Source organism: Nicotiana tabacum, chromosome 8 (assembly GCF_000715075.1).
Source record: "Nicotiana tabacum cultivar K326 chromosome 8, ASM71507v2, whole genome shotgun sequence".
NCBI classification, from domain to species: Eukaryota; Viridiplantae; Streptophyta; class Magnoliopsida; order Solanales; family Solanaceae; genus Nicotiana; species Nicotiana tabacum.
Genome location: NC_134087.1, coordinates 6,462,590 through 6,486,355, shown reverse-complemented (window position 1 = coordinate 6,486,355; position 23,766 = coordinate 6,462,590). Strand labels below are relative to the sequence as shown.

At 34.4% G+C, this 23,766-nt stretch overlaps 3 protein-coding genes across 4 annotated transcripts; all 3 read left to right on the top strand.

The window, feature by feature from the left end:
- The first annotated feature begins 2,298 nt into the window (after positions 1-2,298).
- LOC107766497 (uncharacterized) lies at positions 2,299-4,477 on the top strand. Its single transcript, XM_075220838.1, has 4 exons — positions 2,299-2,419; positions 2,753-3,196; positions 3,278-3,469; positions 4,018-4,477. Exons 1-4 carry the CDS (start codon positions 2,315-2,317, stop codon positions 4,204-4,206), a joined length of 930 nt encoding a protein of 309 aa, XP_075076939.1. The 5' UTR covers positions 2,299-2,314; the 3' UTR covers positions 4,207-4,477.
- A 1,985-nt stretch (positions 4,478-6,462) lies between these two features.
- On the top strand, positions 6,463-12,891 carry LOC107766494 (nuclear poly(A) polymerase 4). Of its 2 annotated transcripts, none has more exons than XM_016585293.2 (12): positions 6,463-6,937; positions 7,028-7,105; positions 8,419-8,526; positions 9,345-9,407; positions 9,481-9,642; positions 10,058-10,171; positions 10,262-10,324; positions 10,423-10,752; positions 10,831-10,995; positions 11,139-11,984; positions 12,204-12,277; positions 12,380-12,891. In XM_016585293.2, exons 1-12 carry the CDS (start codon positions 6,818-6,820, stop codon positions 12,402-12,404), a joined length of 2,148 nt encoding a protein of 715 aa, XP_016440779.1. In that variant the 5' UTR covers positions 6,463-6,817; the 3' UTR covers positions 12,405-12,891. The 2 variants fall into 2 exon arrangements, with proteins under 2 accessions (XP_016440779.1, XP_016440776.1); XM_016585290.2 differs by having other exon boundaries at positions 11,139-12,035.
- Positions 12,892-17,815: 4,924 nt separating this feature from the next.
- Positions 17,816-22,723, top strand: LOC107766493 (hexokinase-2-like; the record flags this gene model as incomplete). Its single annotated transcript, NM_001324915.1, is given in 10 exon segments — positions 17,816-17,857; positions 17,859-18,128; positions 19,076-19,226; positions 19,316-19,498; positions 20,138-20,212; positions 20,337-20,492; positions 20,594-20,692; positions 20,862-20,992; positions 21,563-21,644; positions 22,071-22,723. Coding segments are annotated over 9 exon segments (1,492 nt in total), but the record flags the coding sequence as incomplete, so codon positions are not given.
- Between the last annotated feature and the right edge of the window lie 1,043 nt (positions 22,724-23,766).

Below are 23,766 nucleotides of genomic sequence, written 5' to 3'. Positions count from 1 at the left end.
AAAAGGGCCTCGACTATATATAGCCAAAGAAAGCTCTCAATTCGGGGGGCTTCTCCATTCTCTCAAAAAAGGATGACAAAAAACTCCTTTCTTATATCTTCAAGAAAAATGGGAAGATGACCTCGAAGAATACATGTAAATTTACTTTCTCATCGGTTGATGAAGAAGAAAAAGTTGAATCTTAATAAGATCAATCATGCCTATTCCGTCTCATATGCAATCATTATCATTAACGCTTCGATTCGGAATTAATTATATTCGGCTAAGATTTACCCCTTTATTTTTGATTGATTTGTTCAAGAAGGTTTTAATATCTTTTGAGTCAAATAATTACGAGACTACAAACTTGTTATTCTAATTAAATATACATGGATAAAGTGCAAAATTCTGACTTTCTCAGTCTTGTTTCGTTTGGATGTTTCTCTTTCATTTTTGGTTTCTAGTTTGCATCTTGGTTGGAATGTCCTGCTTCCTCCCCTGCCCCTGTTAATTTCAAGTATACTTTCTTATTGAGCAAAATATTATTATTAAACAATTTTTTTGGGATATAAAAAGCAAAAGAGATAAATTAAGATAACATTACAAGAGATTCTATGTAACTGCTCAATCACTTTTCAAGAATTATATATATTGTATAAGAAGAAATAGTTTATTTTCTTTAGATCTGAAATTATTGACTCTGTTGCATCTCTTGTGAAATCGTTTATTTCAATTTCCTTAGCAGGCTTTAAAATATTTTACGACCTTTTATTGAACTATATATGACGTAATTTATTATTATTACAGTCAGACCTCTCTATAACATCATCCTTATATTACAACACTTTATTATAAAAGTCAAATTTTTTCGAAATCAAATGTCATCTTTTGTTATAATATATATGTTCTCTATAACAGCAATTCGCTATAATATTCAAAAATATCCGAAACAAACAAGATTGTTATAGAGAGATTTGATTGTATTTATTTAGATTGACAAAAATGTATCCATGTATTGTGTATAATTTTATTTGTTTTATTAAGACAGCTCTTATAATTGTGACACTTTTGTATAATGAGTAGGTGTAGCAAATTTTGTACTATGAAAACAGAAGTCCAAGTATCAGCAATGACGAGCATGTTTGTTTGTCTCGTATAATACACAACCTTTTACCCTCAAATTCTAATATGTGGGTGCAAAATGCTATTGTTATTTTTCATAGATATCTAATGCATTTTGTCATTTTTTTTGTCTTGATTTACATATTCATCATTATTCTGTCGCTCCTATCAATGTTTACTTACAATTAACCAAAAACGAGTTCTAATCTACATAATAAGAAACTCTTTGAATAAGCGAGGCTTAGTTCTTATGGCAGAGCACGAGGAGATTATTATTAATACGATGATTGGAATGAAAACCAGAATTACGACTAGGATTCTCGTGATCCAAGACAATTATCTATTTGTTTTTTCAGTTATACCTAAAAGTATTGTCATTTTATCTCGATCTTTTTCAATTTCACCCAGCACCAACCCACCTGAAATAAGGTAAAAGTCTGTTTCCGTCATTTTGTATGAGACTCCTTCTTCCTACAAATGCTCGTAGTTAGTAAAATTTAGTTACTTTAATACAAATAGTGATAGTGTAGTGACTTATATTTGTAGTGGGTAAAATTCAATGATTTTATGTTATGTGAGAAAAACTTCGGTTATTTCAATTTGATATAAGATAACTTTGTGATTAAATTATTCTATTATAATGAATAAAACTCAGTAATCAGAAGTGAAATTAATTCCAATAAATATATCAATGTGATTGTATAGGCTAATTAGAATTCCAATAAACTACCAACACCGAGAAATATATCTCGCTACTCCGACTTCACTCAACGAGAACTTCCTTTTCCTATGGACATCGGCGTTCTATCCACAAACCAGGTAATTGCTTTTAACACACAAAAGGAAAATATAAATCAAATCTCCAGTTTTCTTGTGGCTTTCTTTTCTTGTAGGGTTTTGGTTTTTACACTTTCTAAATCCGTTGTCAACTTGGTTTTGGAAGATAACGCTCCCTTTTCTTAGTGCTATAGTATCGGGTTCATCTGAATCCATAACTTTCGACGCTAAATAGAAATTTATGTGTAAAAATTTATTAAAATTGCGAAAATAATAGGTTTGAACCCATAACTTTAAAAATATAATGGGTTCAATGTCAAAAATCTTAAAAGTTGAACCCATAGAGTTTAAATCTTGGATCCACCTCTGATAATTATCATACAATTCCTGCAAGTTCTTCTTTTTGTGTTTCAATATGAAATTTCATCTAACGATAATGGAAGAGACGGATCAAATTTCCATGTTGCCACAGGCAATTTTGGACCATATTCTGTCTTTTCTTGCTATTAAAGATGCTGCAAAAACTAGTACATTGTCCAAGGTTTGGAATAGTGTTTGGATTTCCCTCTCCTCCTTACAATTTTGGAATAGTGTTTAGATAATATCAAAGAGCTGTTTTTAGAGGTTGGGATATACACTTACAACAAGTTACCTGAAGTAGTCTTTGCTGCCAAATCTTTAAATGTGCTTAGTTTACGTGGATTTAATCTTGAATTACCCTCGGGTGGCATAAAGTTTTCATCTTTGCGAGACTTATACCTTGTTGATTCATATTTGGACGAGCAATTACTTCAAGCTCTATGCGCAATTTGTAGACATTTAGAAGTTTTTTCTTTAAGTGGATTTCATGGACTAATGAGTTTACAAGTTACAGGAACTTTACCGCCATGTAATTAACATAACTGCTTGCAAATCCGTAAAGCATTTGAAGCTCACTGCTATGGCTGTCACTGACCAATGGTTAGAGGACCTTTTTACCAATCTACCCAACCTTGAAATCTGTTACTTATTTTCTTGTTCGTCGTTGAAGATCATTAAGATTTCAAGCTACCGACTTAAGCTTCTGAAAGTAGTCTCGTGCTATAATCTGATTGCGGTTGATCTGGATACTCCTAACTTATTAAGAATTACTTCTGATGTTCTTCATGGAAAAGAGGAACTCTTGTTCAAACTGAAAGCTTCGCAATTGCTAGAAGCTAAGATCAAATTGATTCCAGGCCTAGAAGCCCTTGACACTCATTGGTACTCTAAGCTCGCGAATTCTCTTGGTAACTTTAATCTTTCCAGGGCTATTACACTAAGCTGTGACGAAGACAAGGTACGTGCAACGAATTGTCTACTTGCCCTGCCTGATGAAGCAGTTCTGAATTTCTCATAATTCTTCTTTTTGCTTGTGCAGGTGATAGTTATACCAAAAGACATGAGAGAAAACTTGATTCCTCCACTTTCTGGTCCCAAGTGTTTGCACATTAAAATTATGGATCGGTCGAATTATTCAGTTGTGGATGTTGTTGATAGTTTGCTTTGGATGTCTCCTCAACTGGACACCTTATCTGTTGACCAGGGTCGAGACTTAAAGAGCGTGATCAAGGTACTATATATGCTTTATCTTTCAAAGGCTAGTGGTTCTTGCACCCTTGCTCTTTATGTAAGGTTTTCTTGCAATTAGTTTCCTTTTTTACATGCCTTTTGATTCTTTATTTCAGTGACAAAGCCTTCATACTTTGTTTTAAATCATTCGTTTACCTTAACAGTTCAATTATGAGCAGATTAGTCAAAACCTAAAAGTTAGTCGACCAACATATGTGAAATTGTAATTTACCTACAGACTAGTAATTTTGAGCCTGTTATGATTAGTGAGATTACAAGATTCTTGTAGGCTACTACTATCTTTTACCGATCAAGAAAAGACTCTTGTAAGCTATAAAAAGTTTCTATATAAACAATTCCTCTCCAAAATATTTGAGAACATATTGATTTGTTGGCTGGTTGATCTGTGAACAGTTGGACAAAGTTCTCTGTGGTTTGTCAACTTCAAGAAATAGTATAAACACAAGGATTTAATTCATAATATCATGATTGATTGTTATGAAGACATTTATTACCTTTGTTCCTGTTGTGGTTTTCCTGGTTTTGTAGTTTACATACAGCGATGCAGCAAATGAAGACGAGAAACCTTGTTGTGCATCTCTACCTTGGAAATGTTGGAAGCATGAGCTAAAGAAAGTTAAATTGCAGAACTTTACATGTACGGAGCTAGAGAAACTGAGAAACTATTTTCTCTCAAATACAGATATATTGGAGAAGATAATTGAAGATCCACCATAATGAAGCCTTTTTACTTCAGTTCAGTAGCTTTACTTTAACTAAGTTTCCATGGTTCCTTATGTGTAGTTGCATCTAGCTAATTTTAGGTTTTGAATAAATTTTCTACTGTACTAGAAGCAGGTTGTGTACTCGTCAATCATGGGCGATCTCTCTTGGGACGTTTGTTTGCAATGACATTGTGCTTTGTTTTTTGTTTTTGTTTTTTTTGGTTTGGAAGTTTCAAACTTTAAGCAAATTATCCTAGACATTATTTTGAAGTTCATGTATTTGTGATCTTGTTGATCAGCAATAGTGAGTATTTGGTTGTCTGCATGTTTTACTTGTGGGCATAAGCTTTTCATTCTTGTTATTAGCAAAAAATTTGTTCTTTTCAAGTAGTAAAGGGTACAAGATGTGGAATCACTGATGATTTCCTATCTTCATACTGAACATTTTCACCAATTCTATCAATCTAAGTAATGTTGCAAAATAGAAACTAAAATATCATCAAACTTAGAAATCTATACAAAATTCCCTTCAAGATTTCGTTTTTCATGATTAGAATGTTGCCAGAGTAGTAACAACTTGGCCGAGGTTTTTAAAAGTTTAGCCAATAACTAATTGCTGCTCAAAAGTGCTTTTCAAATTGATTAGTCAAACACAAACTGTTTTTCACCAAAAGTACTTTTCTTAAAAAGACTTTTAGAAAAAACACTTTTCAAAATAAGATGATTTTAGAAGATTAGTGAAACAGGCTATTAAAAGTACTTTAATACTTGACCAAACACTAATTGTTGCTCAAAATTGCTTTTCAAATTAATTAACTAAATATAAACTACTGCTCACCAAAAATACTTCTTAAAAAAAATAACTTTGAGAAAAAACACTTATCATAATAAACAGATTTTAGAAGCCAAATAGGCTAGTAAAGTGACAAAATATTGTTTGTAGGGATGTTAATGGTTCAGCTCGGCCGGTTATTTTATAAAATTTGTACCATACCAATTTTTCGGTTATTCTATTATGTATAACCAAAATTAGACTTTCTGAAACCGTCCAAATCATGTCGGTTTATCTTCGATATCGGTATGGTTCGGTTAATTTTTTGTATTTTTTTAAATATCATGTACAATTCACCAGTAGAAGTAGAATGCAATAACATATGTTCTTTTATAGGACTTAGCAATACTCTCTAGATATTTTTACTGTTTAAAGGGTGATGAATTAAAAAAAAATGAAAGATGACTAGAGTATAGATCCATTGATGAATTAAAAAAAAATAAAAGATGGCTAGAGTATAGATCCATCAAATATTCTACAACAATGTAAAAGAAACCAAGCAAAGGCAAAGAAAATATAAATCACACGAGTGGAAAGATATTAACCAAGCTGGGACTCAAGAATAAAGTCTATAGAAGATTAAATATTCAAAAAGATAAATCTAAATCATATGAAAGGAAACAATTCAATATATTGTAGTTTGCTACTCATAATTGCTAGAATACTTTGTGTCTTGCTAATAAAGATACTTGAAATAACTTAGTTTAAGTAGAAGTAACATAATAGGTTTTAGGAATTAGTATTTTGAGTTTAATTACTTGTTGACTTGTAATAGTTTTCATAATTCCAAGGCCCAAAGAAAAATTTAATTTATTATTATTTTTAAACTTACTAGATAAATATATTTTCCACATGTAAAATTTATTCGATACGGTTCGGTATTTTTTGGGCATATTTTTATAAAATAAAAAACCTACCCTAATTATCGGTGCGGTTATAGATTTATATAAAAATATACGGTTTCTTAAAAGAAACCTAAAAAATTGGTTCGGTGTGATATAGTTCGATCGATTTAGTCGGTTTTCCAATATCCATTGACATCCCTAATTGTTTGTACTGCCCAATAGGAAAATTTATTTCCTTCAAATTCCTTCATTTTTCTATTGTCAAACTAAAACAAGAACAAACAGTATAACATTTTTTCATCCCTTAAAGATGTTACTTTTAGAAAAAGATAAGAGTAATACGATCTCGATTTTTAATTAATAAAATAACCTAAACAAAGAAAAACATTAAAATACTTCCATATTTTCAAATTCAAACAAGTAAACAAATGGAGTAATAAGATTTCAAAATTGCCACGAGGCACTAATCAAGTTGACAACTGGCAAAAAAAGAAACTACAAAAATATCAAACGCGCCTTAAGCCACCTTTTCTTTCTCAAAAATAAAAATAAAAATAAAAATAAAAATAAAAATATTAAAATGTTCTTCTTCAATATCCTCCATATCTCCTAACCCAACTTGTAATGTGAACGTCCGCTCTTTCCTCATTCCACAAGCGCTACAGTTTCCACCGACCTTTCCCTTTATAGCCCCACATCAACAAACCCTTCTCCTCTAGTTTCTTCTTTTTCTTTTTCATGTTCTAGATCTAGGGTTTTTTTGTTTGTTTGTTTTTTTTTTAATTTTTTAATTTTTTAATTTGAGTATTTACAAGTCAAAAAAAGCCTTATTAGGTTACCTTTTTGGTCTGGAATTTTGCCTCAATAATAGTTTTGATTTCGAATTTCCGATCCATTTCTATTTGGTGATTATATTGAACTACTAGAACAAGATTTTTGGTTTAACGATGGGGGTTTCCAATTGTGCTACTACTTTGCCGCCGTCCAAGCAGTATGGGGTGACGAAACCTTTGTCTCTAGCTGGGCCTACGGAGGCTGATATTCAGCGTACCAAAGAGTTGGAAAAGGTTTGTTCTTTAAGCTTTCTTTTTATTTACTATGTTGTTTTTTCCTGCTCCAGTTTGTGTATTTTGATGTGTTGGTTTTGTGGATTCTAGTTTTTGGTCGGTGCTGGACTATATGAAAGCGCTGAGGAGGCTGCTAAGAGAGAACGAGTTCTCTGCCAGCTTAAGCAGGTAATCCCGTGCTCCCTCTTTTATCATTTGTGTTTTGGTGATTACCCAACTAAATTATTAGGAGGAGACTAATTTAGGATTGAGCGTGTCGATTGGCCCTAGTCAACTGTATCTTATTAGCCTATACTCTATATCCTTTGTTATGTCTAGATATAGGTGTGCTGGTTCAGACTTAAGGCCTTGATTATAAAGAACTTAGGATAGATCCTTTTATGGCTTAGGTTGATGGATAAGGACTTGGGCGGTGGACTTTCAATAATATTTAATTTTAAGTGTTCGTAGGACATTAGGATTTAGAGAACCTCTAATTTCTCTTAAAAGAGAAAATTTTGAATATTGAAATAGAAAGTGTCCAAATGGAGCAGAATGGATATTGAGAATTCATATAGCCAATTTAACTAGTTTGGGATCAATTTGTGGTTGTCGCCCGGCACATTAAGGGTTGTGGACTCTACATGATTTTGACTTTCAGGCATTCCAGTAAATTATGTCTGGTGCATGTGTAGTGAGGAGCAGTAAGAAAAATCATGTCTTTAGTAACTTATGAACTTGGCTTGAGTAGGCTGTGAATGGTGACTGGATGCGCTTTGGATTGGTAAATATTGGATGGTCATTTGAATATTCAGCTGATAGAGAATTGATCAGTTGCTTTGCTTTTTAGTAGAAAAAATTTATCTTCCTAAACTTAGTGAAACAGATAATATTGCTTTTCCCCTTTCACCTGCATGGCAGCATTTATTAATTGTTAACCATACACTTGATGCTTCCTTGTTTTCCCTTGTTTGGATTTTTGGGTCTCTGTTTCAGCACTAATTTATTAGTTGCTAATCTGCGCTTGATGTAACATTTGATGTATTAAATGCCACTGTTTTTCTTACTAAGCAAGTTTAATATCTGATCACTAATATTTCCAGTTTTATTTTGCTGGAACTTATCTTCAAATAGATCCAAACTTTCCTTTTTTCCAACTAGTGCCTGGATTGTTTCCCTGATCTTGATGAAGAAAATTATTAAAACTGGATCCATCATTCATGTTAGGTCGTTCTAGGAGTAATTGTTTCTTTTCTCAATAATGTTTTTTCAATAATGTAATCATTTTTTAAGTTGCAGGTAAGGATCGTTGGTAAATATTTTTCACTGAATTTTTTTGGTTAATAAAGGAAGCTAAAATTTTGTTTGTGCATACCCCTCAATGTCTTGTAAGAAGAACGGAAGTAGTAGTCTAAGCTTTATCCTTCCCTTTTCCTATCATATAGTTCATTTCTATTTTGGCCCAATCCACTCTTGTGACACTTTTTAATCTTTTCCTTTAGATTGTGAAGGATTGGGTGAAAGAACTTACTCGACTAAGAGGGTACAATGATCAGATGGTTGAGGATGCAAATGCTGTCATTTTAACCTTTGGTTCTTATCGCCTTGGGGTAAGCAGCTTCTTTTCTGAAGTTCCCATGAACAATATAAACTTAATTGTTTTGGTTGTCTATGCATCGAATAAGTTCAATACAGACCTAGAAATAGTTGCGAAATTGTTTGCCAACTACCAACTAGGAAGGGTTTCAGTGTTACTATAACTGCAAGGTGTGAAATTAATTGTATGCAAGCACGAAACGATGTTGGCTTAAATAATTCCTGTTTTGTGGTCAGAGTGGTGCTAATATCCCACAAAAGCTAGGGAAATATCCAAAAACAAGCTTGTGTGGCATCAATAGTTTGGTGGGTCCTAAATTGAGTGGACCTCATGCATTATGTCTTGTTCTACAGACTTCAGAATTCACTACAAAACTGTTTGTTTCACACAATTATCCCTTCTGTTACTATTCTCAATTTGCAACCCAACAGATTAGTTTACTCAATTGTCCTTCCTATTGCTTTTCATTGAGATAGATGCTTCTAAAGGGAGCTTTTCATTTGTAATTTGGTCGAGATATTTTGACTTATGAGGAGTCTCAATGGACTCTGGAATCACCTCTGAGGCTTGTTGAAGGAATTAACTTTTTCCTAAATTTTTTAACCAATGGTTAAATGATAATCTAGATGTCCCTTACATCTGAAACTTCATCCTTGGGAAAAGAGTTTTTTTGGGGGGGGGGGGGTATTGATGCTATTGTATTCTTGAAGCTATTCCCGTCACACGGATGTATTTACAATTATGTTCTATAAGCTTTACATTTTCCTGGAGAATGTTTGAACCATTCCCTTAGCAGCGCTACTTAACTAATTATAAGATTCCTTTTTGTAGGTGCATGGTCCTGGAGCTGACATAGACACCTTATGTGTTGGACCATCTTATGTGAATCGAGAGGTCGTTTTAGTTTCTGATGTCCTTTAGCAACTAGCCATTTAATATAGCATCTAATGCTGACATTGTTTACCAGGATGACTTCTTCTTTGTATTGCATAATATTTTGGCGAAGAGGGAAGAAGTTACTGAACTGCAACCAGTTCCAGATGCACATGTCCCCGTTATGAAGTTTAAGTTTGATGGGATCTCAATTGATATTCTCTATGCAAGCATTTCTCTTTTGGTTGTACCAGATGTAAGTGTTATTTCTTTGTGATAGCGTCCATTTCCTTTTGGTCTTTCCGAGGAAAGGGAAGGGCTTTTTCTGTACTCCAACCTTGCTTTAGAAGAAGTTAATTTGCCTGCACAAAGATTTGTTCTCGTAAAAAGCCCTGATTTCTGCTTGTATTCTGGGTGCTTAATCCTTTTCACCTGCAGCAGCTTAACCCTGTCTGGATCTGAGGATTTATACATTCTTTAATTTCATGTGTCCATGGTATACCTATAACCATTCCTTGGGCTTACCAAGTCATGGGGTCCTGACAGGATGGGGACACGTAAATGCTCTATTTTCTCAAATTTGAATTGACATCCATGCTATGGCATTAGTCATCTTAGACCACTAATAGTAGTATACCTGATGTTGTCTTGCGACATCTTCTTGTGGACAGGATTTGGACATATCCAGTGAATCCATGTTATGCAATGTTGATGAACCAACTGTAAGGAGCCTCAATGGCTGCAGGGTGGCTGATAAAATCATTAAACTTGTTCCAAATATTGAGGTGATGATCCCCAACCAAAAAGGAAACAATAGGGAGAGAAAATATTTAGAACATTCTGTAGTAATATCTCATTTTTCTTCTACACTGCAGTTTTTTCGGACCACGCTTCGATGTTTAAAGTTTTGGGCTAAGCAGCGTGGTGTTTATTCAAATGTAGGTTTGCATTTTTCTTGTCCCTCCTCTTCGGCTTATTAATGTCTGTTCTTTCTTTGACCCATTAATTTTTTCCCGTTCTGAATTGTCTCTTTTAGGTAACTGGATTTCTTGGTGGAGTGAACTGGGCTCTTCTGGTTGCTCGGGTTTGCCAACTCTATCCAAATGCTGTTCCGAGTATGCTGGTGTCTCGTTTCTTTCGTGTATATACTCAATGGCGTTGGCCAAATCCTGTGATGCTTTGTCAGATAGAGGATAAAGAACTTGGATTCTCTGTCTGGGATCCAAGAAAAAATCCTTGGGACCGTACACATCAGATGCCAATTATTACACCTGCCTATCCTTGCATGAACTCAAGCTACAACGTCTCTGCAAGTACTCTTCGAGTTATGACAGAACAATTTCAATTCGGTAACAACATCTGTCAGGTATAGATAACCCTCCTCTGTAATTTATGTTGTATTTAGCTAGTACTGGCTTTACCTCTTTTTGCTTTCCCATATCAGGAAATTGAGCTGAATAAAGCTCAGTGGACTACACTGTTTGAGCAGTATCCTTTCTTCGAAAGCTACAAGAACTATTTGCAAATTGACATAGTTGCAGCTGATGATGATGACTTGCTTGTGTGGAGAGGATGGGTCGAGTCCCGGTTAAGGCAGCTTACGTTGATGGTAACATCTATTACTTGTTGGATAACTGATGCTCAGGAGGCTTTGGTTCCTTTACTTGAGCCTCTACAGAAGGAAAAAAGAGAAGGTAGTAAGTGAAGCAAAGGTTTCCCGTCTATTTATAATTCTTTTTTGTATATTTGCAGATAGAGCGGGACACATATGGGAAGTTGCAGTGTCATCCTTATCCCCATGAGTATGTGGACCCCTCCAAACAATGTGCCCATCGCGCTTTCTTCATGGGTTTGCAGAGGAGGCCAGGCGAGTTGGTTCAAGAAGGCCAGCAGTTTGATATTCGCGGGACAGTTGATGAGTTTAGACACCAAATAAACATGTATATGTATTGGAAACCAGGAATGGAAATGTTGGTCTCCCATGTTCGTAGAAAGCAGATTCCATCTTATGTTTTACCTGATGGCTATAAGCAAAGCCAAATAGCAAGGGTAATGAGTGGTCAGCTGGCAGAGAAACCATCCTGCAGCGGTAGTATATGCAGGTCAAAATCTGGAGAAAGAGGGTTGAAAAGGAAAAAAGAGCTTGAAGGTGCAGAAGAGAAGCAACAGAGTCAGGACAAAAGACCATCGGTTAGCCCTCCAAGAAGGGATTCACTCTCACCTGAACTTATTGTTGGTCAGAAAGGTGGCATGTTCTTACAACAGTGTTCCTCGACAGTTTCTGGAGGGAAGAGAAAGAGTGATGAAATTTCAAATAATTTCACCAGTGATAAGATGCAGTTTGCTATTCTGGACAAAGATACCTGCGCTGAACCAAGTAATTCACAAGGAGCACAATGTGCAGAAAGCGCTGATGGATGTGTCCACCGTTCTAGTGGTGTCACAAACCTTGTAGAGGCTGGTACATGTGAGGATCCTGCGCATGAATTGCTCCAACTCAGCCATGGCGGTCATCCAGTGGGCAGTACTGGTTGCATCTCTCTCTATTCCTCTCAGGGCGACTTATACAGGGCCGAGTCCAAGTCACTATCAAATAATGTATGTGAAAATGGTTCAAGATCTTTTGGAGATGCGTTGCTGGAGTTAGAGGTTTTGCATAAGTTTATTTTGCCTCTTATCTCTCTGACGTCATTGATTTTTATAGTTCATTCAATCTTTTTTCTTATGCCTTTACCATGAGTTAGATTCGACACTACTGTTGCAATTTGCATGGTTCTGACCTTTAACCAGTTTCATTTTGTTTTGCGTTTCATGAAGCCAAGAGCTCCGCGTGGAATGTTAACATCACTGGATAGCATTGGATCAGAGCCTGCGCAGAAATCTTCTATAAGGCATGTTTCATGTTTTGAAATTTCATTTGCATTTTGTTTTAAATAACAGACTTTGTCTTTATCGTACTGGTTTTTGGTTGCTTTTTTATGGTTGTCTTGTAGGTACAGTGTTACGTCAACAGCTTGAAAGAAGTGGAGCTTCATTTGCGAAAGTCCATGCTGGAAACAATGCCAGTCGAGGGATGAAAAGCCAGCTCAACGGGGTAAGTATAATGTTACTTGCTGGCTTTCATTTCTCTATGCTTCTTTTTTTCCAGGAGGCTTGCATTTCTAATGTTGGGAGTGAGCCTGATACTTGGGTGGAGAGTTCCAGGTAGAATAGTCCTGTGGACTCCTGTACAGTTCAGTTTATGTAAAAATACTAGGGACAGTGCTGGAGAAGATTGATCTTCCTGCATCAGTTCCAATTGATCTTTCTTTTCGTTTGGGGGTGGGTTGGGGGGCGGGGGTTATAGCTTTGCTGGAATTAATGAGTAGAAAGCTATGCTACGTTGGGGCGGGTTATGAGAAAGGTTAGGTGTGCTGGGTTTACTAGAAGCGGGATTCACAGTACATTTGTTCCTTGAAATAGTTTTTGTATACTCGATTACAGTTAATGACACCATATTTCAGTCTCTGCGTTTCCTGCTCGTTGCTCCATTTCCTTTCTGTGTTTGTGTCTGTATTTAAATTATATGCTTTGGGATTTGACATATCCAGGATATATTAAACTGTTTTTGATAAAATTGCAATAGGGTAATTTAAGTTTCACTTTAAAAGGTTGAGGTCCTTAATCTTATAATGTTTAAACTAGAGATAGAAATCTGAATTTATATCATTCTGGACGGAATTGGTATTCACATGTTCATATCAATCAACTCCCTCAATTTCAAACTAGCCATCATGGACTCATGGCTATGTGATTTTTTATATCCATTTGTTTCTACTTGGACTTGATTCATTTTATTACTAACTGCCTCTTATAACAGAAGAAAAAAATCGTCGCAATCTTATAACAGATTTAGTTGTTTTCATAGTTTTAATTGATTTTCAATATGACTAAACCGTAGTCTCAGCGTGTTGCTCCATCTGAGATAGCAAATATTAGAACGAGTTTGTCTCTTGCTTCTCTCTCTTTTCAACTTGTATATCAGGTTAGTTAATAGATAGCTACAAGGACTTTTTCATGCTATATAGCCTGTTTGGCCAAGTTTCATAATTCAGCTTATTTTAAGAAGTGATTTTTTTCAAAAGTGTGAGAAGCAGTTTGTATTTGGCCAAGCTTCTCCAATCCTAAAGCACTTTTTTTTCAACGTTGAAGTGTTTGGTCAACCTTTTGAAAGAAAAAGTGGTTTTAAGGAGAACTAGAAGCAGTTTTGGAGAAGCAGAAAAAAGTAGCTTCTCCGAAAGCACTTTTTTTTGAAAAAAAAAATACACTTAGAAGCAGTTTTTTAAAGCTTGACCAAACACTAATTGCTGCTCAGAAGTGTTTCAAATTAATTAGTCAAACATAAATTGTCTTTCGCCCAAAAGTACTTTTGAGAAAAGCGCTTTCGAGAAAAGTGTTTCTTAAAATAAGCTGGTTTTTGGAGCTTGGCCAAACATGCTATAATTAATTTGAAAAGCACTTATGAACAACAATTAGTATTTGACGAAGTTTTTAAAAAGTGCTTCTAAGTTTATGCTTTTAAAAAATACTTTTCAAAAAAAGTGCTTCCGGTGAAAAACTATTTTTTCTGCTTTTTCAAAACAGCTTCTGCTTTTACTTAAAACTACTTTTTTTTCTTTAGAAATTTGGTCAAACACTTTTAACTTTGAAAAAAAAAAGAATATTCTTTTTTACTTTGGAGAACCTTGATCAAACAAGCTACAAGAGTGTAACATGTTAAAATAGGTTGAACTACATTAATAATAAAACATTTCTACGATGGTCATAATTATAATTTAAGTTATTAAATCTTTTTGAGTAAGAAACATGTTAACATCAGTTGAGGTACGACTAAAATTGGAATCAATATATATAGTGGATGTAACATGCGAATGTTGCTGTTGCTTATGAGAGGTCAACTATATATTGATGGGATCAGTAAATTTGTGTGTGGTCAAAGTAAAAGGTCCAAGTCGTCCATTTGATGATGTGGTAGTTATACCGTTAGCAGGCTCTTTTAATTCTGGATTAAAGTGAAAAGTAGAAGTTTCATAAATCATCATCTTTGGACTCATACTAACTTGTCAAGTGTAGAAATTCAAAAATAGCGTGATTTACAAGTGATCATTCAAAAATAGTCACATCTTCAAAAGTAATCGAAATTTAGTCACTTCTCATGTAAAGATAAATTTGAACAAAAATACTGTTCAAAATCCGAAAAAATACTCCAGTATAATATACTAAAATTTCAGTAGTATAATATATCGTTCCAGCATGATATACTGGAGATTGGAGCAGAGCCGGATCTAGGATTTGAAGTTGGCGGAGGCTATAATTTCCTTTAATGTAACGTTTAATCGATTTTTTTGAGTTGATTTGGGTCAACCTAGTTGGTATTTTTTATTTAAAAATTACATCTCAGATATAAAAAAACAAATGTGATTAGAATTTTAAAATAGGATCACACCTTTATTATAACTACATAAGTAAAATCAATATTTTCACTGAAAAATTATATCTTTTCTGTATATTAAAAATTAATTTACACAAGTAAGATAACATCTTCAAAAAGAGAATTATATCAATCGGAATAAAAAAATTTTAAAAAATATATTCCATAGATAGATTATGCCCCATAAGCATAAATTAGATAAACTATAATTTATCATAAATTAAAATCATAAATCACATATTTTTAAGCAATGCTTACGAAATTATAGTAAAGTGATTTAAATTATATCTAACAGCCATCGCATAACACAAATTTTTATGATATAAAAAAGATGAAAAAAAATTTGATCTCAATCCAAAGTTCTCACTAAGACCCAAGTTTTTCAAATTTGAAAGAAGAAAACTCATAAATTTTTGATTAAGAGAATTGCTTATTTTATATAATTTTAAAGTTTAGGAGTCTCATTTTTTAGTGTTCTTGCTAGAGATAACATACAAAATAATAGAATAGAGAAAAGAAAAATATAAAAAATAATAATAAAACGACAAATAGAAAATTCGGTGGTAGCCGAAAAGGAAAATGCCTGGGACAGAAGGAAATAAAAGCACAAAGAAAAGAGAAAGTCAGACAAGCTTCAAGATAAATTCAACTTGAATTTTACACACGAGAGAAGCTTTCAAAAATGTCTACCAGCCATGGCACATTTGTCTAGTTTATGGTTGCGGGTGGTAGGATCAGATAATTAACCTAATTTAAGAAAATCTCAACATAGGTATATAAAATTTTATCATCTTACCGGGTGCCATGCCACCCCTTCTTAAAAGGGTGGATCCGCCCCTGGATTGGAGCACCGGTGCTCCAATCTCCAGTATATTATACTGGAACTTTCCGCGTGTTGGAGTTCTAGCATAATATGTTGGAAGTTCATATACATGTGCACCGATCTCTAGTATATTATGCTGGAACTTTTCGTGTTGCAGCAAAATGGTAGCTATTTTTCAATGACTTTACAAACACTGGTGTTTTTTAAATGACAAGACCGAAAACTAGCTAGTCTGTGCTATTTTTACCTTGTCAAGGTAATTATTTTGGTTTAAATTAGAAAAGCTATAAGAAAAAGCTTTCTTTTTTACACAAAAATCAAGGGAGTTTATTTTCAGAAATGGATATTGTTTTTCGAAAAGCAAAATAATCTAAAGCTATGTTTTATAAAGTACGTCAACAAGTAACGCTAACAAACAAATCTTTTGTTTTTCAAAATTATTTTTAAAAGCCATAATTTGTTAAAAAAACCAAAGAACATATTGCCCCACAAAAGAAAAGAAAAAGAAAAGAAAAAGTTCAAAATCCGGTGACGTGGAGATTTTACATAGTACTGCCATAATTTTGAGTAATAAATAATTAAAGAGAAAAAGGTTGTCTGAGCTCACAATTTATTTAAAATATAAAAAAATAGGTCCGATAAAGAAAAATGTGAAAAATATTAAAACTGGGGAGGTACAAAACGAAGAGATCCTCCGCCAAATTTTGGTCACACTCCAAAGCTTAACATGATACATACATTACCATTTTCATTTAAAAAAGAGTATAATGATTATTAAATTCTCGTCTTAGTACAGACATATACTAACCAATTTTTTAAAAAATAAAATTTTCAACTTAAAAGGAATAAAGTGTACAATTAAAGTGGGGGATTTGCATCTATACCCGTTTTTTGGGTCACGTTTTAACTTATACCCGCTTTGCAAAAAGAATTGCGAGCGTACCCACTTTTCGCGTAAACTTTAGGCATACGGGCCTGAAGTAGTAAAGACAATCACTCAAACTTCAGCATTCTAGTAGACGGGCCTGAAGTTATTTGCAATTGCTGAACTTAAGCATTCTACTTGCTGAAGTTTTGTTCTCTATTTGCTGAACTTCAGCATGTTTTAGCTGAAGTTTTGTCCTCGATTCAATAGTTTTTTTGAGCTTTTTCAAAAACTTCAGCAGAAGATGCTGAAGTTATTTAGTTCATTTGTAAAAACTTTAGCACTAAATAAGCTGAAGTTTTGTCCTGGATTCATTAGTTTTGTCATAAAACTTTTTCAAAAACTTCAGCAGAAGATGCTGAAGTTATTTAGTTTATTTGTAAAAACATCAATATTAAATAAGCTGAAGTTTTGTCCTGTATTCATTAATTTTGTCATAAAATTTTCAAAACTTCAGCAGAAGATGCTGAAGTTATTTAGTTCATTTGTAAAAACTTCAGCACTAAATAAGCTGAAGTTTTTGTCCTACAGTCGTACTAGCTGAAGTTTCAAAGCTTCAGCATAATAGTTCAACTTTCAAAGCTTAGTGTAAGAATTGCATCAATAAAGCCGCAATCAACTAGTTGTTTGATATTCCATTTCTGGATCTATCTGAATTCATTGCAAATATAATAAATACAGACAATGAATTATAAATAGATGAAGAAAAGTTCTAAAATGTTGTTTCAACAAAAATGACAGTCATTATGAGCAAATCAGCAGTAAAATATACTTTAAATTATAAAAATTGAAGAGTAGAAAAGAAAGGAGGAAGAAAGGAGCGCATAGGTAGCAGGAAGAAGGAGGCGTTTGAAGTTGTAAAAATTATGGTATAAGTTAAATAATTTTAAAAATATAGATATAAGTTAAATGAGGGCGACCAAATAGGGCGTCCGTGCCATTTTTACAATTAAAGTATTTGATAAAATTGCAAGTAGAATTGTACTACAATTCTTATACATACGTAAGGATGATGTTAGAGTGAAATCCAAATGTCTGAAGAAGGATGGCTCTGCTGCATCTGTCACTACCGAATTTCCCTCACTCCCTCACCTTATAAAAAAAACTTCCCTTTTTCTCTCTTTTAATTAAAAATTAATTATTCAACATCTCTTGATCTGATCCCTATTCCTAACTAAAAACAAACTCACAAATATTCGTAATCCGTAATCGCTAATTACCCTTCTCCATCATTTTTCTTTAGTATTAAGAGATGAAGAAGGCGACGGTGGGAGCGGTGGTGGTGGGGGCGGCGGTGACGGTAGCTGTGGGGGCACTCATCGTCCGGCACCGAATGCGGAAATCGAGCAAGTGGGCACGTGCGAGGGCAATTCTGAAAGAATTCGAGGAGAAGTGTGGGACCCCAGATGCCAAGCTAAAGCAAGTGGCGGATGCCATGACGGTGGAGATGCACGCCGGCCTCGCCTCTGAGGGCGGCAGCAAACTCAAGATGCTTATCAGCTATGTCGACAATCTCCCAACTGGGTTAGTTTCTCGTTTTTTTTTTTTTTTTTTTTTTTTTTGCATCAATTAGTATCTAGTCCGTCCGTCACAAAAAAAAAGGGGGTGGGGGTGGGGGTGGGGGGAGTGGGTGGGTGTGGAGTACGAGGTTAACACATCATATATCAATTCCTTATTTAAAAATAAATTAGAATTTTTGTATTTAGAAATTATATAAAAAGTACTAAGTACTATAGATCATAGTATATGAAAAGTGATTGGAAAAAAGCGCAGCTTTTTTTAATGAAACGAATTGTGGCAGAGGGGGTTGTTCATAAAGACATCAATTTATTGGGAGGAAATTTAGGATTATTGCTTATGGTATTCGAGAAATTGATTAGACATCAAAAAAAAATTCTACTGAAGAATGGCAAATCTTTTGACAAGTAGATTCCTTTGAATATGCTCTGTCTGAAATTGTGTAAAAGGTTTTCTCTTTATGATTTTATATTAATGCTTAAATTTGGAAGTTATGCTATGTAGATATAAATTCCCTAAATTTGCATTGCAACATTCACAAGATCCTTTGTTGTTCTTGTTTCTTTCTTACTTTACATATTCGATGTGCTCTACTTAGCTACTTAATCTAGAACAATGTTCAGAAAGCTAAGTTTAATACATCAGAAGGTGCAGCGTGTAGTTTGGTACTCCAGTGCTCTTGACCTTGTTCTGGTCGTATTCCCGAGTCAATTTCGTGTCAAATGAATTCTCTTATGAACATGTGGTCAAAGTAAATTTCTTTATGATGTTATGATCAATGCATTGCAGCTTCATCCCCCCTCCTCTTTAAGTACATTTAATTTTTATAAGGAATAACTTTCAGCATTGCTTGCAGTGAGGAGTGATTTAATTATATTCTGTATAATGGCTACTATATCCTCGGTAAAAGGAAAATATATTAATTTTTGTTTCTTTGATAAATTTTGTCTTAGCGATGAAGAAGGAGTCTTTTATGCATTGGATCTTGGTGGAACAAATTTTCGAGTATTGCGGGTGCAATTGGGGGGAAAAGATGGTGGTATTGTCCATCAAGAATTTACGGAGGCATCAATTCCTCCAAATTTGATGGTTGGGACTTCAGAAGTAAGTATTTTGACCTCTCAATTTTTGCACCCTTTTCGATTGTTTAGCTCCTCGTGGCTTTTGATCCTTTGAAGTCCATATGATTTCAGGCACTTTTTGACTATATTGCGGCAGAACTTGCAAAATTTGTTGCTGAAGAAGAAGAAAAATTTCATCAACCTCCTGGTAAGCAGAGGGAACTCGGTTTCACTTTCTCATTCCCAATCATGCAGACTTCAATCAATTCTGGAACTCTTATCAGGTGGACGAAAGGTTTCTCCATTGATGACACGGTATCCATTTCCCTCGCAACTATATATTTTTTGTTGTTTTCTGGAGGCAACTGTGCAAATTAAAATGAAGTTTCTTGTTCCTAGATGTGGTTCTAACTATCGGCTCTGCAGCTTGCTCATGTTCCTTTCAACTGATTACAATGGACTTTTTGCTAGTTCTTTTAGACATATTAATCGAAATAGTTTTGCTAGCTTCGATTTGATGCAGCCTGCTGATTTACTTTTCCGTTCATGTATATTGTGTTTAATCTGAAACTAAAGTTTGATTTATCAGAAATACAACTTTAAGGTAGTTTCAGATTGAAAAACTCATGTTTTTCCCTGTTCTAGATATTTGGTTTTGGAAAACTTAATCTTTCTTTTGGTTGATGGATAAAATGAGCTAGCACGTCATCAACTACGCTTCCCCTTTGATGAATTCTTTTTCTGTTATGAAAATCATTGAAGATAATTTACTGTTTGACGGTACTCACATTGTTTGCAATTTAATAAGTAAATTCAAGCAAGTTGCATCAGTTGATATCAAAATCACTATAACAACTAAGGTTATCTATTCTATAATTATATGGTCAGATTAAATTTTTTCTTATTAGATTTAGTGAAGTGAAAAAATAAGCTCTCATAGTTACTGGGTGACAGGTTGGACAAGATGTTGTTGCAGAACTGACAAAAGCCATGCAAAGAAAAGGAGTTGATATGAGGGTGTCGGCGCTGGTAAGTTTGCTTAATGCCGCTCAGTAATATCATTCAGTTTGAAGGTTGTTTTTAAAAATAAATCTTATGTATAGTACCTCGCTTAGTTGTAAAAATTTGAGTTTGAGTTGCTTGTTGATGAAAGGTGAATGATACTGTTGGAACATTGGCTGGTGGTAGATTCTCCAATAAGGATGTATCCATTGCTGTGATATTAGGTACTGGGACCAATGCAGCATATGTGGAACGGGCTCAGGCAATTCCCAAATGGCATGGTCCTCTGCCTAAATCTGGAGAAATGGTTCGGAAACTTTAAAGACTATTGATCTTCTTGGTCTCCCTTACACTTGTTTGGTATTCACCATTGGATAGTTGTTGAGGGCCTTCTATCTTACTTTGTAGGTTATCAACATGGAATGGGGTAACTTTAGGTCCTCCCATCTCCCCTTGACAGAGTACGACCATGCAATGGATACAGATAGTTTAAATCCTGGTGAACAGGTAATTGTTTATTGTTTGTTCATTTAGGCTTAGCTTGACTATGATACATGTAGTTTAAAGGGTGAACAGGTAATTATTTATCTATTTGTTTATCTTTTGTTCATTTAGGCTAAGCTCGCTTATGCAATTAACTTGATAAACCTGGGGGTCTATCTATTTATCCTAACAGATATTTGAGAAGATATGCTCTGGCATGTACTTGGGAGAAATTTTACGCAGAGTTCTACTCAGAATGGCTGAAGAAGCTGCCATTTTCGGTGATGAGGTCCCCCCAAAACTCAAGAATCAATTCATATTGAGGTATTTCTTACTAACTATAGAATCTTTTTGTGCAAAACACATGAATTTTGCTTGTTTTCTTCTGTTGCTGTCCTAGTTTGTCAGTTGATCAAGCTTGAGTATGATTCATGCATTAATGAGCTTTCATTGTTTTTTGGTACTTTACACAGTTGTTTTGGGGCCATAGACACTTGTAATTATTATCAAGTTTAAATTGTCTATTTTCAGCTTGCTTGCAAACGCGTTTCATCTCTCTACCAATTAATGAACATTACTTATTCTTCTCTTGAAATTAAATAAAAAATTGCATGCAATATCTAAATTCTAATATGCTAGTACTGGATACTGATGGGTACAGCAGAAACATGATAGAGCTAAAAGTTGATGAAGCATGCTAATTGATCAATAAATTTTCTGAGGAAGCATGCTTATATTCAGATGATATTTGAGAATCCATGAACTCCAAATAACAAATTTTTTGAAAAAAGAAACAAGAAAAGAAAAGAGTACTGGCAATGAAACGGATTTATTGTTTGCCTGTTTCTTCGTATTCGAGAATATGCTCTCATAACAGTTTAAAAAAAATGGCAGGACACCTGAAATGTCTGCTATGCATCATGACACATCCTCTGATTTGAGAGTGGTTGGCGACAAGTTGAAGGATATCTTAGAGGTATTAGCTCTTTGCCATAACCAATACCTCTGAAGGAAAAAAAGAAAGAGTGAAAATGAAGGCCATTTGGTTCATTTCACTTATTATGCCTCTTCTTAGTTTCTCTCATTTTCAATTAATGTTGTGTGGCTTATTATTCCTTCTACAATTGTTTTCACGGTATCATTTCTATGGTCATATCTCTTTGGAGCAAAGAGGAACTGTTTTAGTTAGGACTTAATTTTTCACTAGTGTTCCTATGTACGACAAAAAGGGGAAATTTCTGATGGTGACAAATGAAATGAAAAATTTGGGTCACAAGTAAGCGGAAATCCAATTATTGATATCTGTCTCTCATGCAGCGACTCTTTTAGATTATAACTGTTATCATTTGATATCATGATACAACATGAATTGACACTAGACATTTTGTTCATCCTACTTCAGATATCCAATACCTCCTTGAAGACAAGAAGATTAGTTGTTGAGCTGTGCAACATTGTTGCAACACGTGGCGCAAGGCTTGCAGCGGCTGGGGTCTTGGGCATTGTCAAAAAGATGGGCAGGGATACACCCAGGGAAAGTGGTCAAGAAAAGATAGTCGTAGCCATGGATGGTGGATTGTACGAGCACTATACAGAATACAGAAAGTGCTTGGAGAACACTTTAGTTGAATTGCTTGGAGAGGAAATGGCAACAAGTATTGTTTTCGAGCACGCAAATGATGGTTCTGGCATTGGCGCTGCACTTCTTGCGGCCTCTAACTCCCTATATGTTGAAGACAAGTCTTGAGAGCGATCAAGATGATATTTAGCTAGAGGAAACTCTCTCAACCTTTTATATAGTGCTTTTCTCTAGCCTTTTCTTTTGATTTCTCTCCTTTTTGGTTCTTCTACCAATTATATTCATAATTTTGCAGCACTTGTGCTTGGTTTATAGTTTAGGATATTTTTCCTGGGAATGCCTACTTATTTCTTCTGGAAAAGGGTGCAAGCAAATTGTATAACACTCAGCACTGCTGATTCTTCCCCTTGGTCTTTTGTTTTCAATCTGCGATCAAATTTTAGGGTTTAATAAAATGGGGTGTTAAGTTTTTGTTAGACTTATCTGTTGGCTGTCTGCGTATGTTTGCTTGTATAGCATCTTTAAGTGATTCTCATAACTTGTCGGCCAAGCTTCTTTTTGGTTAAAAAAAAGTATTTTTCCCAAAGTTAAAGGTGTTTGGCCAAGCTTTTAGAAGAAAAGAAGAGTACGTTTATGTAGAAGCAGGGAAGCAGAAAAAAATATTTTTTGTTTCCAAAAGTACATTTTGGTGAAGCACTTTTGAGAAAAATACACCTAGAAGCATTTTTTGAAAGCTTGGCCAAATACTAGTTGCTATTCAAAAGTAATTTTCAAATTAATAAGTGAAACACAAATAGCTTTTCACAAGTATTTTTTTTGAAAAGCACTTTTGAGAAAAACATTTTTCAAATTAAGTTTGATTTTAGAGCTATTAGAGTAGTTTGCCCGAATTTCTAGTAACTACTTATTTTAAAAAGCATTTATATCTTTTTTAGTGAAGTACTTTGTGTTTAACAAATTCATTTAGTAAGTGCATTTTATAGTATTCTATTAAAAGATTGTGTTTGGCAATTTTTTCAAAAAGTGCTTTTAAGTCTATTGCAAGTTTTCAAAAAGTATTTTTTGGTAAAGATAATTTTGTTTTGAGAAAATTAATTTTTGCACCAAAAATTTCTAACTTATCCTCAATAGCGAAAAAAAAGAGAGTACTTTTGGCGTCACAGAAACTTGTTAAACAAGCTATTAGATGTAATTAGCTTTCCTAATTAGAGATTTTAGTCCATGCATGGTCTTTTTAATTTTTAATTTAACGATAAAGCTGCTGCCCTTGTGCATATTTTTACCAACAACAACGACTCAGTATAATCCTACTTAGGGGGTTTGGGGAGGGTAGTATGTACGCAGACCTTATCCCTACCCTGGGGTAGAGAGGTTGTTTCCAATAGACCCTCGGCATCCTTCCCTCTAAGAACTTCCCACCTTGCTCTTGAGGAGACTCGAAGGTTGGAAGTGGAGTTTTTACCCCTTATATTTATTACTAATAAAGATGGGGCCTTTCGATGTGAGTTAATTGGACTTC